A 22,345-nucleotide genomic window follows, 5' to 3' on the forward strand; every position below is an offset into this window, starting at 1 on the left:
TCATATATACAATTTTATATTAATCCAATCCAAGATGATTTGATACTTCATTCTTATAAAACAAAATTGATATAATATATACATTTCAAAATATACTAAAATATGAACACTTTGATTACTTTCAAGTTATTGTTCAATTAACAAAATTTGATATAAACATATAAAGTGATGTGAATTTTTAATCTAACGATTGAATTTACAAAATTCACATTTAATATAAAGTTATTGAACCGTGTAATAATTAGTAAAAGTTACACCGATGTTATTATAACCCTCCTCATCTATTATAGATCAATTTTAAATTTAGGCTAAATACCTATTTTGGTCCCTTATAATCTTTTTTGTTTCAATGTAGTCCCGCTTTTATTTTTGGTCTCAATTTGGTCCTAAACTAATTAATTGGTTTCAATTTGGTCCCTAATAAATTAATTGGTTTCAATGTGGGACTTCCGTCCAAATTTCTTTAACGGAGTTAACTATTGGCCACGTGGATGCCACCTAGATGCATAGGTGGATGCCACGTGGATGAATTTTTTTTTGAAAACACCTGGAACCAGAACGGCCCGTTCTGAAACCAGAACATGTCGTTCTGGATGCGCTTTTGGTGTCTTAATTTTGCATCGGAAACGGGCCGTTCCAAATGCAAAATTTACACACCAAGAGTACACCCCGTTCTGAATCCAGAATGGGTCGTTCTGGTTTCAGAACGGGCCTTTCTGAAATCAGAACGGCCCGTTCTAAAACTGAGAATAGAATATTATTTATTAATTTTATTAAAAAATGTAATAATTTTGAAAAATATTTTTTTATGGTAAAAATTTTAAAATTACTTATTTTTTTTAAATACAATTGCCAGATAAATAGAGTAATAACTTTTTCTTTATCTCTTTCTATCAGAAGAAATATTTAAGTGTCACTTTATAATTTTTTGTAACTTATTTAAAATTAGAGGAATAAAATGATAAAAATTAATAGGATAAACATAATAAAATTATTAATTTATTTTATTTTAGTGTCCTCTAAATTTTTACATTCATTTAAAATAAAAATATTTTATATGTTAATTTGAATTAATTTAACGAAGTATTATATGATTTTTAATTTTTTAAAATTTTTTATAAATTTGATCTATACATGAAAAACTTTTTAATTTAACAATTAAATTCTTAAAAATTTGATATAGAACATTAATTATTAAATAGAATAAATCTATCAAGACTTACTATTGAAGTAAGTAAATTTTTTCTTCATTAAAAATGAAAATAATTTGACCACAAAATAAAAAACAATTCAACAATAAAATAAAATAAAAAAATATTAATATATTTATTATATTAGATATAACAACATAATTAAAATATAATTAATAATATCATTTCATCATTTACTATATAGTGTCATTTCATTGATAATATAGTGTCATTTCATCCTTTACTGTATAGTGTCAATTTGGTAGTAAGTGGTTCATCCTTTAGTGATACATTGCATTGTCCTTAATAATACATTGTATAGCCTAACTATTTAGCAATTGAAGTTATCAATTTTCATTGACAATATTACCAAATTCAGTGTTTGAAATGCTTTGTACCTTTGGTCTTTTTCCTTCCATGATTCACAACCGTGAACTATAATCATTGATCGTTTATATTTAGCAGTATGGAACCAGAACGGCCCGTTCTGAAACCAGAACGGGCCGTTCTGGTTGCACTTTTAGTGTGTTAATTTTGCACCTGGAACGGGCCGTTCTGGATGCAAAATTAACACACCAAAAGTGTAACCAGAACGGGTCGTTATGGTTTCAGAACGGGTCGTTATGGTTTCAGAACGGGCTGTTCTGGCTTCAGAACGGGCCGTTCTGGTTCCAGGTGTTTTCAAAAAATTGGCATCCACGTGGCATCTACGTGACATCCACCTATGCATCCACATGGCATCCACGTGGCATCCACCTATGCAACAGTTAACTCCGTTAAAGAAATTTGGACGGAAGTCCCACATTGAAACCAATTAATTTATTAGGGACTAAATTAAAACCAATTAATTAGTTTGGGACCAAATTGAGACAAAAAATATAAGTGAGATTACATTGAAACAAAAAAAGATTATAAGGGACCAAAATAGGTATTTAGCCTTAAATTTATTATAAATAATTTTTTTATATTTTATGAATTTTATGAATTAAAATAATAATAAAATTTACGCAAAATATTTACTAACAAATTAAATTAAATCGAATAGAATTACTTTATTAAAAGTGATTTGATTGGTTGGATTTTTTTTTCTCAAAATAATTTAATTTTTATAATTTAGTTGAATTCAGTTTTAAATAAGTGTATTTAAACAGATTAAAATAATATTATTTTAACACCTCAAATAGCTTTCATAAAAAATAATCTTGAATGAATTGAAAACATTTACAACAAAATAATAAAAATAAAATATTTTTCTATATATAAAAAACCGAGAGACAAAAATTCAATTACTTCGTGTTGATAAATGGTAAATGACCATTCATTTACCCATTTACTTATTTCTACTTGGGCTTGTTAGAGCTGCGTTACTGCTTAAACTTAAAGGACAACGTGTGAAATTGTGAAAAGCAAGAATTATATCAGAGGCATTACTTGGCGCCAAATGCTCTCTCTCTCACTCTCTCAAATATTCTCGTCGAACCCTTAGCCCTAATCAATAATCAAAGTCGAAGCCGTTCACTTTCAAAGAGCATAACGAATGGGGGAATCTCGCGCCCCTAAGCGCCCCAGAATCACTAGGTTAGTAATCGATCGTTGTGTCGACTCATCTTTTTGTTCGTTAATTTGCTTCCTCGCGATTTCAGCGATATCTGCACGTTAGTAAACCCTAGCATCGTTCGTCGACGCAACGCGATAGTCGCTATTTGAGGGAATTGAAGTGAATTTTTCATTCTCAACTTTTGAAATGATGCATCACACTCTTTTTGACAATGATGAACGGGTTGTTGTGTTGTGTTGTGATTTTAGAGCTGATGGTTGAAACTTTGTTTCAGGGGGGATGATGATTATATGCCTGGAAATATCCTTGAGATCGAGCTTTGTAATTTCATGACATTTGATTACTTAAAATGCAAGCCTGGGCCTCGATTGAATCTTGTAATTGGGCCCAATGGTTCTGGTAAGAGTTCGCTTGTGTGTGCTATTGCTCTTGGCCTCTGTGGAGAGCCCCAGGTTTGTTTGAGTTATTTGGCGCTTGAACAGGCTTCTTAAGATGGGTGTTTTTCAACTGCATTGTTTGATGACCTTGTTTATTGCAGTTGCTTGGGCGTGCTACGAGTATTGGGGCATATGTGAAGCGGGGAGAAGAATCAGGCTACATTAAGATCACCTTGAGAGGGGACCATAAAGACGAACGCATTTCGGTTATGCGTAAAATTAATACTAATAACAAGTCTGAGTGGTTGTTCAATGGTGGGGTTTTAATACTCTAGATGTCTAATTTTATTTAATGCTAGTATTATTTTGACTGTAATTAAGTCTCTTGATTATGATATTAACTGCAATAGAAGATGGTTAAAAGTTAAAATTGGTTGGTTATGGAATCTGAAAACAAGGTATGGTTTTAACATTAAAAGCTCTGCTGGCTGCTTTGTATTGTGTTCATTATTTTATTCACATGTTCACCTGAACATAGCTTCCTTTTAAAACCATCTTCTGAATCAGTACAACTTGCTTTTTTGGAGGAATGGTTACGAACATAGGATGTCTTGGCGTCTTGATAGATTTATTTTACATGAAACTGGGTTAGTTTCATCCATTTTTTTTCCCAAGTGTACGGGTATAGTTCTAAAACAGGATGAAATTTATTTCTGCTCTTCAGGGCAGTCACCTCTTTGTGGAACAATATCTTGTGGCTTTTTAATGAGCATAGGGTCTTTAGTTGGTCCTTCTATCAAACAGTAGTCTTTGTTTGTTTGTTATTATTTATGAAGGTTTTTTGTATTAACAAGGATTTCAAATTTCTGGGGCAATGAGCAATCTTTTCGATTATTTAGTCAATATGGCTATAATGGAATATTTGTATCTTTTGGTGTGCCTTCGTTCTCCTAAATTATATATATATTCCTCACAAATCTGCTTCCTAAGAGCTTAAACTTTGAACTTTTTCCCTATATCTCAGTTTTATGTGTCGAGAATTTCTATGCATGTTTATGCAGCAGAGGAAAAAATTTCTCAAGTAAATGGCAAATAAAATACAGCAGTTTTAAGTATTCAAGAAAAACTTCAAAGTGTTTTGATCAAATAATTATGTGACCTGTTAATGTGTTCATTTCAGGAAACGTGGTGCCTAAAAAAGATGTGGCTGAAACCATTCATAGGTTTAACATACAAGTCAATAATTTGACTCAAGTACGCATATGTTCTGCAATCATGACATTTTAATTCATCTTTTTTTTTTTAATATTCTAGAAATCTACAATCTTTCTTGTTTTATGCCCTTTTATTGCATTATTATCTTGAGTTTTACGAGTTTGGAAGATGAGTCCACTCAGCACTGTTCAACTTAAGACCAATGTCTAGACATGCAAGATTTATGTTTTAGTATTTTCATAAACTTATGCATATTGGAGCATAAGTATTGTAGAAGCTCTTTTTACCTTTGTTTTCATCTAACTTTTTTCCTTTTATTGGGCATGAGGTTGACATAAACTTATTATCATCAATATAATTAAGTTTTTAAGATTTGTTCTATTTTGATTTAATGCAAATAAGGGCATGTCTGAATAACAACACCTTTGTGATGTAACATTTTTTCTCCAAATTCTACACTTTCTAACTTCTAAGATATACCCAAGTGTTTTTTTTTTTTAAATTTTATTTTTTTATTTTAATTTTTGCTTTCTTTTAAGAACAACTTATCCAATTATGATAGAATTTTTAGAATTTTTTTTATAGATAATGGCGCATTTTTCTAATAAACTGTATAAAAAGAGGGCCCATAGTAGATGTCCTCCTTTACCTTATTTTCATCTGCCTCTGAACAAGTTAACATTTCTTCCAACTTTAATAGATATATTCATTCTTCAGCAATGATTTTAATTTTTAAAATAATCAGTAGCAATAGGTCTTGTGATTTGTAATTGACTGGATTACAACCTTGAACTTAGGGGGGCCTTTTTAATTTTTTACTATATATTATCAGAAGCAAAAGAAATCATTCTTCTTATGTTATTCAAATGATTGGTCTAGTACATAAATAGGTAAAACAGGGAAATAAAAAAGGAAACAAATAATAGGCAATTCCTATAATTAAATAGGAATCCCTATAAATCAGTAACAACAATAAAGAATAAATTGTAGATCCTAATCCCTGAAATTCTGCAACATAATAATATCCCATAAATTTTGGGATTCCTATCCAACACTCCCCTTCAAGCTGGTGAATAGATGCTAGTCATTCCCAGCTTGCTAATATTAGACTCAAAATCTGACTTCAACAAAGCCTTTGTCAGTAGGACTGCTTTTTGTAATTTGGTTGGAACATAATGCAGAGAAAATGTACCATTTTCCATTTCTGACTTGATGAAGTTTCTGTCAATTTTTACATGTTTCATCCTGTCATGTTGCACTGGGTTATGTACTATGTTGATGGCTGACTTGCTATCACTGTATAGTTTCACAGGCTCTTGAAAGGGAATAAATAAATCATGTAGTAATCTTTTTATCCAAATCAATTCACAAACTCCTTGAGCAATTGCTCTATATTCAGCCTCTGCACTGCTTCTTGCAACAACTGATTGTTTTTTACTTCTCCATGTCACTAAGTTTCCCCATACTTTTGTACAATATCCTGTGGTAGACTTTGAATCTTCAACTAACCTGCCCAATCAGCATTTGCAAAACACTCTACACTTCTGTGTTCATTTTTTTTGAATAGTAATCCCTTTCCAGGAGTACTTTTGAGATAACGAAGAATCTGATTTACAGCATCCAAATGCCTCTTCCTAGGAGAATGCATAAATTGACTGACCACACTAACATTGTAGGCAATATCTGGTCTAGTGAGAGATAGGTAGATTAGTTTTCCTACAAGGCGTTGATATCTCTCCCTCTCAACTCGAGGATCATCTTCAATAATCTTGTGCTTCCAATTTCGGTCTAGGGGAGTTGTTGCAGGTCTACACCCTAGTTTCCTTGTTTCTCAATGCAAATCAAGAGTGTACTTCCTTTGTGAGATGAAAATACCTGTCTTGCTTCTAGCTATTTCCATCCCAAGAAAGTATTGAAGCTGCTCAAGATCTTTAACCTTGAATTCTGCTTGCAAACAACTTTTGAGATTGTCAATTTCTTGATTGTCATCACCTGTGATTACCATGTCATGTACATAGACAATAAGAATAGCCCTTCTTTCATTTTTGGATTTTTTTACAAAAAGGGTGTGGTCTGCTTGGCTTTGAACATAGCCAAGTTGTTTCATAGTAGTGCTGAATCTTGTGAACCAGGCCCTTGGGGACTGTTTCAGTCCATACAAGGACTTATTTAACCTGCACACAACATCATTCTTTTCTCCTTCAAATCCAGGGGGCAATTTCATATAAACTTCCTCCTCCAACTTTCTATTCAAGAAAGCATTCTTCACATCTAATTGGTGTAGTTTCCAATCCAAATTTGCTGCAAGAGAAATGAGAATTCTAATTGAATTAAGTTTTGCAACTGGTGCAAATGTTTCTTCATAATCTATACCATGGGTTTGGGTATAGCCTTGGGCCACTAGCCTCGCCTTATATCTATCTATCTTCCCTTATGCACCCATTTTTGTGGTAAATATTCATCTGTAGCCCACAACTTTTTTGTCCTTGGGAAGCTTGACAATATCCTAGGTCTTATTTTCTTCTAGTGCAGCCATTTCCTCTAGGACAACAGCTCTCCATTTTTCGTCTTTTAGAGCATCAAAGACAGTGTTTGGGATTTGAACACTATCCAATTCTGTAACAAAAGCTTTATATCTCGGAGATAGGTTAGAATATGTAAGGAAATTTGATATAGAATGCTTTTTACAAGATCTAACTCCTTTCCGTAAGGCAATAGGCAAGTCAAATTCATCTATAGTATCATTTTCAACATTAAGATTTTCAATTGCACAATTACCTTTAGTGTTTCAGTCTATTGCTTCCACATGATTTGGCTCCAGGTTTGAAGATTGACCTTGCAAAGGAACATTATGTCTCCTAGTGTAGAATTTTGGAAAAATTTGAACTCATTTTGAGTCCTCTTTTCTAATTCTCCCCCTTGACTGGTTATTTGTTTAGATTTTGTTTTGGATTCTTTTTGTATAGTTTCAGGTAAAGGAAGAGAAATTGGAAGAGAGATGGAAGGATCCCAATGATGAGGTTCAATCATATTCTCCCCCTGAAATGAATCATTGTGAAAGAAAGGTTGATTTTCAAGAAAAGTGGTATCACATGATATGTAGAACCTTTTGGATTTTGGGCAATAACATTTGTACCCTTTTTGTGTGGGAGAATAGCCAAGGAATATGCATTTATGAGATTTTAGATCTAGTTTTCCTCTTGTAGGACTTGAGTTATGAACAAAGACTGTAGACCCGAATATTTTTGGTTGAATAGACTCCAACATTCTGACTGAAGGAAAAAACCTTTTAGACAGTTAAGAGGGGTTAAAAATTGGAGAGGTTTGGAGGGAAGACGATTTATTAGATAGGTAGCAGTTAACATAGCTTCTCCTAAAAAATGGTTGGGGACATTTGTGGTGAATATAAGAGAACGAGCAACCTCCAAAATGTGCCAATTTTTTCTTTTAGCAACCCCGTTTTGTTGCGGGGTATGGTTGCAAGAACTTTGATGGAATATGCCATGTTCCTGTAGGCAGTGGCGGAACTTAGATTAAAATTTTGGAGGTGCCAAATTAAATTTTTTATATATAAATTAAAATTTTTATTAATTAAAAAAATATTCCTCATTTTTTTTACTCAAATTGAATATACATGATAATAAAATCTCAAAAATTTATTATCATTCACTAATTATTTTATAAAATAATTATATAAATATAATATTAAATATATATAATTTTTTTTATAGAAAAATTTGGGGGAGCCGTGGCTCCCCCTAGTCCCCAAGAAGATCTGCCACTGCCTGTAGGTAACCATTAAGATCATTAGAGAAGTATTCCCGCCCCATTATTAGTACGAAGGATGTGAATTGATGAGCCAAAAATATTGGTGACAAGTTTATGAAACTGTTTAAAGGTTGTGTTAGCTTCAGATTTTTCTTTCAAGTGGTACACCCAACACATACGAGTGTGGTCATCTATAAAGGTGATAAACCATCTGGCTCCATTTATGTTAGGAATTCGAGAAGGACCCCATATGTCACTATGAATGAGGTGGAAGGGTTGTGATGGTTGATAGGGATGAGAGGGATAATTAGTTCGAGATTGTTTTGCAAGAATGCAATGTTCACAGGTAAAAGAAGAAATATTTTTATTGATGAATAAATCTAGATACAAGTGTTTTAAATAATTGAAATTAGGGTGACCAAGACGGTTGTGGCATAGAAAAACATTTGAAACTGACACGGTTGACAGGGAGGTGGTTTGAGAAGAATCTGACTTTGATGGTGAATTAGAAACAAAGTACAGACCATTGTGTTCCTTAGCATTGCCAATCATCATCCCCGAAGACAAATCCTGAAAAATACAGTGAGAAGGGTAAAAAACTATGGCACAATTTAGATCTTTAGTCAATATACTGGCAGATATCAGACTGTATTTTAATTCAGGAACATAAAGGAAAGATTTTAGTTTTAGTCCTGACAGGTTTAAGTCACCGGTACCAGCTACCATTGATGAATTACTGTCAGCTACTGTAATAGTGACACCTTTATCAGCTTTCTTGTATGACGTAAAGTCAGCAAATGACCCTGTCATATGGTCAATAGCTCCGGAATCTAGGATCCATTCTCCTGTATTTTTGTTTCTAGACAAGAAAGAAAATTGACCATTACCTTTGTGAGCAATGTTTGTTGTAGAGTTTGCTGATGCAAAAGCTTCAGGTTTGAGTTGAGAGAGTAGGTTCTTTAGCATATCCATTTGCTCATTAGAAAAAATAGTAGAACATTGCTTCTTTAAATTTGCAGAAGATTCAACAACATTAACAGAGGTAGCAGCTTTGCGCTGACTTCTAGGTTTCCAATCTGCGGGTTTTCCATGAATGAGCCAGCATGTCTCCTTGGTGTGGTAAGGTTTTTGGCAATGATCACACTATATCTTGGCCTCTTTAGGATAGATAGTCTTTAGATCATTTTTCCGAGATACAAGAGTTGAGTTTAGATGATGATCCTCAATTGTAGGATTGTTTTGCAGCATCACTTTCCTCCTACTTTCTTCTCTTCTAACCATGGAAAAGGCTTCCTTGAGAGATGGTAGTGGTTTGAGGCCAAGGATCCGTCCCCTAACTTCATCTAATTCTTTTGTAAGTCCTCGGAGGAAATCAAATACCCTCTCTTTTTCCAGCATTTGGTCATACAACAATTTATCCTCAGAACATTTCCATGAAACAGCATAGAATAAGTCCATTTCTTGCCATAACTCTACCAACATATTAAAATAGTCAATTACAGATTTGTTACCTTGTTGAGTATTACGCAAAGCTGACCTTATTTCAAAGCATTGGGCAGAGTTTTGGAGGTCTGAGTACATCTCCTGAATAGTGGTCCATATTTCATGGGTAGTTTTGCAGAAAAGGTATGTTTTGCCAATTAAGTTCCATTGAGTTTATCAACTAAGCCATGACAATGGAGTTCTCTGCATCCCAGTTACTGTAGGAAGGACCAATCATTGGTGGAGCTACAGAAGTCCCTGTAAGATAGCCCATTTTTCCTTTCCATTTGATGACAAGAAGGACCGACTGGTACCATTCTCGAAAGTTTAACCCATTTAATTTGTGTTGGGTTATTTGAATTGAGGGGCTTAGGTCAATAGGTTGGAAGGATGAAGCCATATGGGCTGGGTTGTTTAGGTTTCTATTGGAAGGAGAAATATTTTCTGGTGTGGATGGTTGTGTGGTGGCGCATCAGCCATGAAACTGTATTGAGTTTTCATCTATGATGAGAAGAGTTGGCTCTGATACCATATTATCAGAAGCAGAAGAAATCATTCTTATTTTATTCAAATGATTGGTCTGGTACATAAATAGGTAAAACAAGGAAATAAAAAAGGAAACAAATAATAGGCAATTCCTATAATTAAATAGGAATCCCTATAAATCAGTAACAGCAATAAAGAATAAATTGTAGATCCTAATCCCTGAAATTCTGCAACATAATAATATCCCATAAATTTTGGGATTCCTATCCAACACTATACTAGCATTTACTGCCAAGAAATAGTTTTTTTGAAAATTAGACAAAATTATCCATGTCTAGAGTAAGAGAGAGGATGTGGGGGATAGCAGGTGAAATTGATCGAAGTGGTATATGGAAGAATATTAGAAACTGAAATTTTATTGATTAATTTCTAATTCTGATCCTGCACCAGTGGGGTGATAGACGAGAATAGGTAAAGAATGAGCCACAAGATGATTACACTAAGTGTGTGTTTGTTTTTACGTTCCATCCAACTGAACATCAATCCATCCCCCCTCTTGCTTCTACGTTTCTGCTTTGGAAAGTGGAAAAACCCTGTTAAATAGTGTTGAAACGATAAAACAAACACACTGTGAGTATTTGAGATAGTCAGTTATCTCCCAACTTCCAATTACTATTTAGATGCAGTTCCCAGTGTCTACCTCCCATTTTATCCTTGTTACAGTTCTAACCTTTGCTCCTGACTACTAGCCATCACATTATTAGTTAGTTGGTTGTTATTACCATAAAAATTCAGTTATGATCCCTTCCAACTTGCCTTTTTAGACTCTGCTAATTGGAGGTCTATTTCTTTCAGAAATATTTATATGTGGAATGCTGATTTGTTTAGGTTTTATTTCTTTCAGGATTTTCATGCATGTTTTACAGCTTTATGGGATTGTCATCAACATCTGTGTTGAAGATGGACATTTCCTAGAGCATTTTTTTGCATTTTTTTTTGCAAAAGATATAAAGAAACAAAGGGGTTGTGTAAAATATTAGAATTGTATAATATGAGAGTATCTTCATTTATTTCTTACCATCAAGCTTGTTTTTTCTTTTGATCTTGTAACTTAGACTGGCTTACAGAAACTTGAATGTCATTTGGTTGTTTTTGGGAGATTTCTTTTCTTTTTTGGCATGTGAAGGGATTGGAAGAATCTCTTGAGTTTATATACCATTTTTAATGTGTGCATATTTTGTTTCCCTTGGGTTTGTTTGGGAGTTGGGTTTTGGAGGGATTGGAAGGTAGGGCAGATTTTTTTATTTTGAAATCAAGAAAGTTACATAATAATATTTATAAAAATAATCAAGAGATTAGGACATTAAGTTTATGTTATATTTCTTTTATTTTAAAAAATTATTAAATTAGAGAATATTTGTTTTTAATGAAAATTCTACCCTCCCTTCCCTTTCTCTCCAAAATTAAACTCTGAATTATATTTCTTTTTCTCAATAAAAACCAACGTTTAATCATCCCTTTAATCCCAGTTTATCTGTGAATTATCTGCTTTTTTTCTTGCTATCATCCCTCATTAGTGTATTCCCCCATAATTGCTTTATTTATCTGAATATAGGTGTTATGTCTGCAGTGAAGTTCAAATTTAGGCTGTAACTTGTGTTATTACTTTCCTTTTTCTCTTAACTAAATAATTGTTTGGAATCCTTGGCTTTTGTAGTTTTTACCGCAAGACAGAGTCTGTGAGTTTGCGAAGTTAACTCCTGTTCAACTTCTGGAAGAGACCGAGAAGGCTGTTGGTGATCCACAGCTTCCAGAGCAACATCGAGCACTAGTTGATAAAAGTCGTACATTGAAGCATATTGAGTTGGTAGGTTCACCCGAAGAATGGATTTTGACGATCTCCTAAAACTTTATTGCCTGTACACTTGAGCATTACTTTACTAAATACCGTTTCAGTCTCTGGAGAAAAATGAAGGAACTTTAAGACAGTTGAGGGAACGAAATGCTGAATTAGAGACTGATGTTGAACGTGTTCGTCAAAGAGATGAACTTCTTACCAAGGTTTCAGAATATCTTATGCCAGCGTTGAGCCATTTATTATGATGTTTTCTTCTTTTTTTCTAATATGCCAAGCTCGATCTTACTTTTCTCATGTTAGGAGGTTTTCTGATATTCATGCCCTGATGATATTTTAATTAAAAAAGAACGGCTATATCTTTTTATGCAGGCTGAATCAATGAAAAAGAAACTGCCTTGGCTGAGGTATGATATGAAGCAGGCAGAATACCGGGAAGCTAAGGAGCGTGAGAATGATGCCGCAAAGGCATTGGAAGAAGCTGCGAAGTTATTAAATGAACTTAAAGAACCCATTATGTATGGTTGTCTTTCTTACTAGTTACATCTATACATATATACTCAACTGTTTGGATTTTTGTTCTCTTATTCTTTGACCGAGTTTTTTTGTGTGAGTACATCACTTCGAGTCTCACTTGTTGCTATTGGCATGCATTTTATTCTATTTTGTTGTGGGTTTAAAAACTCTTGCTCTCTAAAAACTGTTGTTAACTATTTTCCCCCTAGCAATAGTACTTTTTTTTAATATTTTATTTTATTTTTTCCATTTCTTTTGATTGCTAGTTAGAAATATTTTGAAAAAATAAAATATGTTGGATATAATCGCATGAAGAGTTTATTATTTCATTGAGTGTTTTACATATATAATACTTTTTTGTGTGAATATTTTTTGTATAATTAAATTTTGTTTGCACAATTTTTTACTTTAAGAATATTATTGAATAATATGGAATGAGTTAAATAATTTATCATTTATAATTAAAATTTAAATTTCCTTAATTGATATTTTATATATTATTTGCAAATCATCATTAAAATAAAATTTTATTAATTAAGTAATATTTGACATTTTAAAAAATTAACATTTCAATATTTATTCTCCAATATTTTTATTTGTTTTTATTATTATTAAAATAATTTTACATAATATTTTTATTTTATAGATATACTTTTTCATTGAACTAGATAACTAGTTTAAATACATTTGAAGTTTATTTTTTTTTTGAAAATACTAAATAACTTATGGCTTAAAGTTCCTTTTGAGCTAAAAAAATGATTGAATTTAAGAAAAAAGCACTTTTTTTAAGTTCTTATTTTTAGCTTCAACTTAAAAGTTACTTTTAAGTGAAAAAAAGCTGGGCCATAAATTCCCTTAATAATTTGAATTGCTGGATGAGAAGGTTGCATATATTGACTTTTGATTAAACACTTAGTAAGTTGCTTGATACACAAATGCAAAAGCTTTTTAGCCTTTTGGAATTTACACAAACTCTAGCCAAGAAAAGAAAATATTTCTTATTCTTTTTTAGAAATTATAAATCTATAATATTTCTTATTCTTTTTTAGAAATTATAAATCTATCTTATTCTTCATGGCATAGCAGGAAACAAAAGGAAGAGAAGGCTGCATTAGATGCAAAATGCAAAAAGGTTAGCAGCCATATAAATGATAATGCCAAGAAGCGAATGGAACTTATGGAGGAGGAGAACAAATTGGTAAATTTTCCCTATTTACTTGTTGTACCCTTTTTTTTTTTAATAATTTAATGAAAAGTAAAATGTCTTCCTTTTCATCCATGCATTTTCTTCTCTTGTGATGTTATTTGGCACTATGACAGTGAAAACTCAATTTTTCTGGTATTGTGCTTGTGGGTTTATCTTGTATCCTGTTGGATAATTTAGAGTTATGTGTGATTTTAATTCATTGTTATCACTTTGTAGGATGTGGAATTACGGGGTAAGTACACAGAAATGGAAGAGTTGAGGAGGCAGGAAGAAACTCAACAACAAAAACTTGTAAAAGCTAGGGAGGAACTTGCTATTGCTGAACTTGAACTTGAGGAGATGGTCCCTTATGTAGCTCCTAAGGATGAGCTTGTAAGCATTCTTATGTCCTTAATTATATCATTCACATTTTTGTTTAAAATGTTTTTCATACATTATCACTATAAATACCATGCTATAAGCTAAAGCCCTTAAAGGCTTTTTGTTGTCTGGGACTTTCAAGACACAAGGTCCTAAGTGACTGAAATTTAATATTTTGTTTTTGTAATCTCAAGAATGTTTACATCCACTTGGCACATTTGTGCTGTGACAATACATTGCCATCTGTTGTTTGTGGGGTGTGAACTTACAATGGTGATTTATTGTTGTGATGATATTAGTTCACCACTAGCATGTGTCGGTGCTACATGGTTGCATTGATATCATTATCGTTGACAAATGGCCAAAAACATTGTGATATTTTGTAGCAACCGAGGTTATGACGATGATGGTAATAATGAAGGATGTTATATGTAAACACATCTAGAAAATATAAGCACAAGATTTCTCCTTTCACAACATAATTAATGCTCACTTCTATCAATTTATACATGATTGGGTGATGCCTATTTCTCAACATAAAGCAAGTAAGCAACAAATCCTCATCCCACCGAGTGAAGTTGACTTAATGAATCACAAAATGCCATTGGACTGGGTTAAAGACCTAATACTTAGCAATATTATTCACTATGAGACTCCTACCAAAGGGGCATTTGGGTCTCCCTTCCCCTTTTCACAGGACTAGAAACCATGCAATGGACTCTCCTCGGTGGTGCTTCAAGTGACCTTTGTATGTTTAAAAACCATGGTAACCAATTTTTAATCTTTTCCTAAATCGGTGCCACATCAATATTTCCTCATATACCATCATTTTGTATCTTGTGATTTCTTGTGTCAGTTGTGTGGCTCACATCCATGTTAACATTTATTTCTTCACACATCCATTAACAACCATCATATAGGGCATGTATGGTTTATGTTGTCTTCAGTGGCTGGACTAAAATCCAACATTACCTTTCTTCATCTTTCTTCTCTTTCGAACCATTGCAAATGCTTATTTTAGTGATGGTAGTGATTTAATGCAAATGATTTGTCCCCAAACTTCATCCAACTCTTTGTTAAGTCCCTCAAGAAAATATAAAACTCCTCCCTTTTCTAAAATTTGATCATACAGTATTTTTTATTTTCAGAATATTTCCAATGAACTACTTAGAGTTGATCCTTTTTTGGCCATATTTTGGTCAATTTATTGAAGTAATCAGTGACAAATTTGATAGCTTGTTGAGTATTGCATACGACAAACCTTATTTTCAAGTATTGTGAAGAATTTTGGAGATCTAAGGACATCTCTTGGACTGTTGTCCATATTTCATAGACAGTCTTGCAAAAAAGGTTCGATTTTGAGATCCATTGAATTAATCAACCAATCCATGATGATGGAATTTTCAGCATCCTAACTACTGTAAGTGGAATCATTTTGTGGTGGGTTTGCATTAGTGTCATTAAGATAGTCCAATTTTCATTTCCTCTTTATTACTAGGAGAACAGATTCTCTAAACTCTAAAGTTTAATCCTTTCAATTTTTGGAAATTAAATTACCTATCCAAGGTAAGAATTTAAAACTTAAGAAATTTGAATTGATTTATCCAAACCAAATATTTAATGAATGATGGAAATTAAAATTAAAGTAATACAAATTCTCTGAATTTTTAAAAGACCTCATCCAAACACAATCTAAAGTAATTACTAATTAGGAATCCCAAAATTACAGGGGTGAAATAAAGAATATTATAATTTACTGCAATCCTTCTAATTAATGAGCTGTTGCGATTCTCCTGAAATTTAGGGATTGATTTCTGACACACACATATTGAGGCACAAGTTGGCACTTGAGTTTAAGATCCTCACAGATAGGGATGCTCTCTTGAGTCAATTTTGGAAAGTGCTGTTTCTCCAAAGTCTCTTGCATGAGTTTTTTTTTTTACCATCCACAATCTGATGGTGAATCCAAACTTACCAATTTCTGTCTATAGACAAACTTTTGGTGCTTTGCCTTCTAACAACCCAAGTGCTGGGTCTTATGGTTATCTTGGGCTGAGTTGTGGTTCCACACGTCATGCTACTCTTCCTTGTAAGTCTCCATTTGAATTCAGAGGTGAGGAAGCAATGGTTGGATCGTGAGTTTAGAAGCTCATGATACCATAATAGAAATTAGAGAAAATGATTCCAAAGAATGCAAGAGGTACATTACTGAGTGTGATAAAATGATTCATTACATAGAAATTGTAAAGGTACACATATTTATAGCTATTACTGCTGACTCTGCCATCAGTTACAGAGGAAAGATTAGTTACAAAATGTATCTGGCTGAATAACTGAACAACAACAGCATAAGCGAATATTAACAGTTAACTATTATGTCTTTAATACTGTAATACATTGAATGTCTATCAGTCTCACAGTATCCTCACTGTCTTGAATGAAATTCTGGCAGTTTATATCCAAAGTCTCTATATCCATGCTGCCAAAATGATTTTTTTTTTTAAAATCTATTTAACTTGTTACTACATTTATATTTGCAATCTCAAATGCTGTTAAGCATTAGCCAGTTTTCTAGTCATGTTCTGTTGCATTTTGCTCTGAATATTTGTTACTGTTAGAATCATGTAAATATAGTAACTGTGTATAATAGGATTAATTAGATTGATTCTATATTTATGTAACTATCCAAAAATAGGCAACTGAATATTCTGTCTTTTGTACTCTTTATTATAAATTCAATAGCTCCACTGTGCTCTAAACACACGGAATTTATCCTATGCTCTCTTGTTCAACAGTTACTAACTTGATATTATGCACTGCAAAAATGTGTTTTTGTTTGATTTTGCACTCTGATATTAAAGTGATTTTTCCCCACCAGCAAAGACTAAAAGCTGAAATTGTGGAATTGGATCATTCTGCTACTCAAGTGAGGCTGAGCAAGTCACAAGCAGAAAGTGAAATAAATCATAAGAAGTCATCAATGGCACAGATTAAAGACAGGTAGAAGTTAGCATAATGCTGAAGTTCACTTTTGCATTGGTTACTGATGCAAATTCATATATTTGATATATCTCTATATTGTCAAATTTGCAGGTTGAATGAAATGAATAATAAAAGTGCAAACAGTTTGATTGTATTGCAACGATCAGGTGCTGAAAAAATTTTTCAAGCTCATAAATGGGTCCAAGAACATCGGCATGAATTCAATAAGGAGGTTTATGGTCCTGTTTTAGTAGAGGTACGTGTTCAAAATTTCATGTGGTTATGGCCTTTTGGGCTGTTTTCTTAGTCTGTTAAATTGTTGAGTGAAATATCAGGTGAATGTCTCGAATAAGGTTCATGCTGCATATCTAGAGGGTCAAGTGGCTCATTACACTTGGAAGGTAATCTTAGATATCTTATTTAAATTATGGTCTCTATTTTCTTGCTGCAAAATTCACCTTCTGAATTTTCTTCAACTCGTCAATAAAATTGGGGCTCTGTTATATGTTTGATCTTTTCTTAAATATTTTCGGGAGTATTTGTTTTTAGCTCTGCATTCCATTCTTTAACTAGCTTCTCTGGTGTTAACTGTGCAGACACTATGTAATGATTTCTTTTTTCTTTTTATGTGTATCCTTTTTTCAATTTCTTTTTCACCATTTAAGTTGATAAGTTTTGGTTGGTGCTGCTGTTTTTCTTTATCTGCTCTCTTTTGGTGGGAGCATAGAATTGTTCTACAGGTCTTTATTATCTCCACTGTTGATTTCTGTTTTTATTTTTTTGATTCATATCCAGTCCTTCATAACACAAGATTCTGGTGATCGAGATCTTTTGGTGAAACACCTGCAGTTCTTTGATATACCAGTTTTAAATTATACTGGTGATGGTGACCACCAAAGAGAGCCTTTTGAAATTTCTGAAGCTGTAAGCTTGGTTGACAAATCTTTTTTTTTTTTTTCTATTTGCATTTGGTCAATCTAAATATCTCATTATTATTATTTTATTATTCTAATCAGAAGCGTGCTCTTGGTATCTACTCTCGGATGGATCAAATTTTTGATGCTCCTATTGCAGTGAAGGAGGTTTTGATTAGCCAGTTTAATCTAGATAATTCGGTATGCCCCTGTTGCTTACTCTGTAGATTTGCAATTTAAATTTTTTGATTGTTTGAAAGACTCTTCAAGCTAATGTGTTTGTGGATGTTTCTTTATGTATTTTAATTACTATTTATACATTTTTTCCCCCTAATTGCATTCATTTGATCATTTCAGTATATTGGATCCAAAGAAACCGATCAGAAGGCTGATGAGGTCCCAAAATTGGGAATTTTTGATTTATGGACACCTGAAAATCACTATCATTGGTCCAAGTCTAGATATGGAAACCATGTATCAGCGGTAGTTCAACAAGTGGAACGCCCACATCTTCTGTTGAATAGTATGCCACTCTGAAACTGCATTTAATCAATGTACAGATGATGAAGTCTAGTTTTAATTTTTTGTTTTTGATTACCATCCCTTTTTCTTTTTGTTGTACATTTTAGATGATTCGGATGTTGGAGAAATTGAGAAGCTGAGTTCCCGGCAAAGGGAGCTTGAAGAAGTCATCACTCATTTGGAGGAAAGTGTTAAAAGGTTTCAAGATGAGGAAAGAAGCTTATTAAATGAAGCTGCTAATCTTCGTAAACAGTGGGTAAGCTGCTAAATATTTATATTTTGACTTCAATGTACTTATTTCTCAGTTCTAGTGTCATGTGTGGAATATTTTAAAGCTTTGAATTTATCTTAATTTGGGTTAAATTCGTGTTTTAACTAAAGTTTGAAATATTATTCATTCTTGATTTTTTAGGAGCGCATTAGTATTGAAGTACAGAATGAGCATAAAAAACGTAAAGCCATTATTAGCCGTATTGGTGAGTAGAATATGCTATGTTGAAGGATTTGAAAGCTTTTGGTTAAAATTTTACCTTGATATTCTAAAATGAACATCTTGTTTTGACCTTCAGATCAAAAGAAAAAGTTATTAAAATTGATGGAGGAAAGGGATGATACAGATACCGAGATATTAAAGCTTGTTGATCAGGCTAACAAATGTAACATTCAGCGATTCCATAATGCAATGAAAATTAAGGTAATTTAACTCCATTCTTTCTCTTAAAATCTTGTTATTTGCAGGCCAGTGCATGTTTACTATTGAGAAAATATTTTCTATTTTTATTTCTTGTTTTTGTTATTTGCTTTCTTAACTCTTCCCTCCTCCAAGGATATGGTTTATATGCTGTTGATCTTCATCCTATTTTTTACAGGATCTTCTTGTTAAAGCTGTGAGTTACAGACGGATTTTTATTGAACAACGTATGTCTTTTGTTGAATTTGATGCAAAGGTAATGAAAGAACTTTTATGATGCCGATGTTGGTACACAATACATGTAACTTTTTATTACTCATCTATGTAGAAGTAACTTTATCAATTACTTTTAAACTTCTAATTCTTTGGCTACCAATATTACCTCTAACTCTAAGAAGTTCAAGCAATGAATTATCATCCTACATTAAAGCTTGTTGGCCATTATTTATTAGTTCTAATTTTTTGATAACCTAATCATTTGTTTTCTTTATGATAAACATATATTTTATTAAAAATGAAAGGGGAGATAGAAAAGCAAGACGGTAAGGCATCCTAAAAAAACTAAACAAAGAAAAAAATGAAAAAGAAAACAAAAAATGCTGAGAACTAGACACAACATGCCAAAGACCACCAGTTAAAGACCATGATACAGACCCCAAAAATAGTGATATAAAAGCATATTATATTGAGATCGAATTTTAAAAAACAAAGTATACCAGTAGAAAATGAGATCAAACAGAATAATTAAGACCAAAAAATTAGAAAGATCACAAGAAGCAGTGGATGGATGCAAACTTCCTGCCCAAGCCTAAGGTCAGCTGATTCCCAGGAATCTAATTACTCTCCCTCCCTCAATGGAATCCCTGCAGTCTTCAGTACCACCTTCCATCTTCCGTTGCTTCTGTGCCCCTCTGAATTTCCACTTGGCTTAACCATCTCTTCACATGTTCATTTTTCCCTTTTCTGGAGTATACTTTTTATAACTTGGGATTATACCTATTGAACTAATGGGCCCTTAATAGCAATCAGTGCATTTGGATTCTGAGTCTCAGACCATAAATATACACTAGTGATCCTTCTTTTCAAACATGACACTAGCATTTAGGGGTGAGCATGGGTTGGGTCGGGCTTATCCTTGCCCAAATGCGACAAGGATTTTTGTCTGGGCCATTGTTTAAAGCCCAAACTCAACCCAACGAAATCTGAAAATATATGGACAAGGTTGAGTTGGTTTAACTTTGTTATACTATATTAATTTTAACATTATGTATAGTTAAATTATAAAATAAAACAAGTACAAAACTTAAATTAAGGTATAATTTACAATATATATTTTTTAAATAAATAATTACATTATAAATATAATATCGTGTTATAAAAGGTATTACTAAAATGCCATTGCCATACCACCCTCTTAGGTATATTCACTGACAGTGAATTTGCCACCCTGATGCCTGAACAACCCTCTCTATAGCAGCACCAACCCCTCATGAGAATGGAGTTTTGGTTTTCACTACAGATCAATTGAGGAGTGATGCACTACCATGGCTCAATTGATGAATAAGAGGGGTCACATGATTTGAAGACAATTGTGGCAGTGAGTTTCTCCTACCATGTTGAAGCCAAGGTTTTACTTTGAGAAAAGTTGAAAGGTTTTACTTAGACATTCAGCTGATCTTTGTGTGTGTGTGTATAACAGAGGCCTTAAAAGGCTACAACTTAGGACTCCTTTAGTGTCAGATAAATACAAAAAAAAAAAAAAAGGCTTTCACAAAAGCTATACACAATACAAAAGATAATCAAGGGTAAGATATTCTAACACTGATGAACCTTACCTGTTGAAGTGCTGCCAACTCATGGATTCTGTATTTCAAGCCCACTAAATCGCTTTATAATCTTCCTTGAATCTGTCCCATTTTAAAGTTGTGTATATCTTTGTAAGAATATTAGGGGTCATTTGGTACATGAGAAGTTTTTTCTTGTCTAGGATTTATAATTCCTAAATCATGGGATTCATAATTCCTAGGAATGATTAAAATCATTTTGGTTGGTTATAAATGTTCTTGGAAGCATTTATATGTTACTTGAGAATCAAAGATTTTTACTATATTAAATTAGTGAATAAAGGTAATGTGATATTTTAACTGCAATAAAACTTTTCTTTTAACTCGGTAATTTTACATGGGAACAATTTTGTGGGAAACTTATGCTTAAAAGATTTCTAGGAAGCAATGTTTCTTTAGAATGTTATTTTTAAATAATAAACCAAACATACGAAACTACTTTCAACTTCAGATTCTTGAGAAACTAAACTTTACGAGTACCAAACAACCCTTAAAATGGTTTAACTCCATACACACCCGAGAGTGTATAGGTGGCCATTTTAGTTTGCCCTTAAATCGCAGGCCTCAACCTCGGACAGATGGTGGAAACTACCAAACTGAAGTATGGAACAGGACAGAGTGAATTTTCGGTGGAGTGGTGAAATACATTGAGATTCTGTTAGGAGCAGTTACAAAACTGTCTTTGATCTCTGTAATATATAAACCTGAACTCTGTATTTAGAGACTCAGAAAATCAGTATCAGATAAACTTTTTCTTTCAATTCTTAGTTTCTCTGGTTACTATATAAAGCATAATATTTATGAGAAAAAAATGAATAGGAAGATCCCAAGAAGCTGTGGATGGATGCCAACTTCCTGCCAAAGCCTAAGGCTGATTCCCATTAACCAAATTACCCCCCTCCATCAGTAACGTCTTTGCACTCTTCCTTTGCTTCTAGGGCCCCCACTTAATTTTTACTCTTCATAACTGTCTCCACCTGTATCCATATCCCATTTTCCCACTTCCTGGAATATAACTTCCATATCTTGGGGCCATGATTTAACTGCTGCACTACTGTTTCCTTAATCAGTCACTGCATTGGGCTCGAGTCTCATCAGACAATTAGCTTCAGAACCCAAAGAAACTAACTTCTCGATCCCAATTGAACATTAGAGCCAACACTAAACCAATAATTTTTTCTTTTGCATTTCTTTCCAACCAAACAACTGCAAATTGAGAACAGCACTAAAGCCTTTTAGCATCTATGTTGGTGCCCCAAAGCCTCTAATTAATCCATAGGATCTTTTGGAGATCCATGGGACTAACTCAATCTTCAAAAAAAATAATCACAACAAAAGATTTGACCTTTGAGGGAGCAACAGTCAATGCTTGGAGATG

The 22,345-nt window shown here is 33.0% G+C and overlaps 1 protein-coding gene across 3 annotated transcripts in view; it reads left to right on the forward strand.

The window, feature by feature from the left end:
• Positions 1-2,580: 2,580 nt before the first annotated feature.
• The window catches only part of SMC5 (structural maintenance of chromosomes 5), a 39,386-nt gene continuing 19,621 nt past the window's right edge, over positions 2,581-22,345 (forward strand). The window contains exons 1-19 of one of the 3 annotated variants that reach the window (XM_029271085.2): positions 2,581-2,768; positions 3,023-3,200; positions 3,287-3,440; positions 4,306-4,379; positions 11,794-11,943; positions 12,033-12,137; positions 12,304-12,449; positions 13,534-13,645; positions 13,871-14,026; positions 16,893-17,014; positions 17,108-17,252; positions 17,332-17,397; positions 17,792-17,920; positions 18,016-18,111; positions 18,268-18,433; positions 18,540-18,688; positions 18,845-18,908; positions 19,002-19,126; positions 19,302-19,379. In XM_029271085.2, coding sequence (XP_029126918.1) covers positions 2,728-2,768; positions 3,023-3,200; positions 3,287-3,440; positions 4,306-4,379; positions 11,794-11,943; positions 12,033-12,137; positions 12,304-12,449; positions 13,534-13,645; positions 13,871-14,026; positions 16,893-17,014; positions 17,108-17,252; positions 17,332-17,397; positions 17,792-17,920; positions 18,016-18,111; positions 18,268-18,433; positions 18,540-18,688; positions 18,845-18,908; positions 19,002-19,126; positions 19,302-19,379 — 2,256 coding nt within the window. In that variant the 5' untranslated portion in view covers positions 2,581-2,727. Of the gene's footprint in view, positions 2,769-3,022; positions 3,201-3,286; positions 3,441-4,305; positions 4,380-11,793; positions 11,944-12,032; positions 12,138-12,303; positions 12,450-13,533; positions 13,646-13,870; positions 14,027-16,892; positions 17,015-17,107; positions 17,253-17,331; positions 17,398-17,791; positions 17,921-18,012; positions 18,112-18,267; positions 18,434-18,539; positions 18,689-18,844; positions 18,909-19,001; positions 19,127-19,301; positions 19,380-22,345 lie in introns of all 3 variants that reach the window. The other 2 variants (XM_020357089.3, XM_020357090.3) reach the window with 2 other exon arrangements.

This window comes from Cajanus cajan, chromosome 10 (genome assembly GCF_000230855.2).
Source record: "Cajanus cajan strain Asha chromosome 10, NIPB_CcT2T_4, whole genome shotgun sequence".
Taxonomy (NCBI): domain Eukaryota; kingdom Viridiplantae; phylum Streptophyta; class Magnoliopsida; order Fabales; family Fabaceae; genus Cajanus; species Cajanus cajan.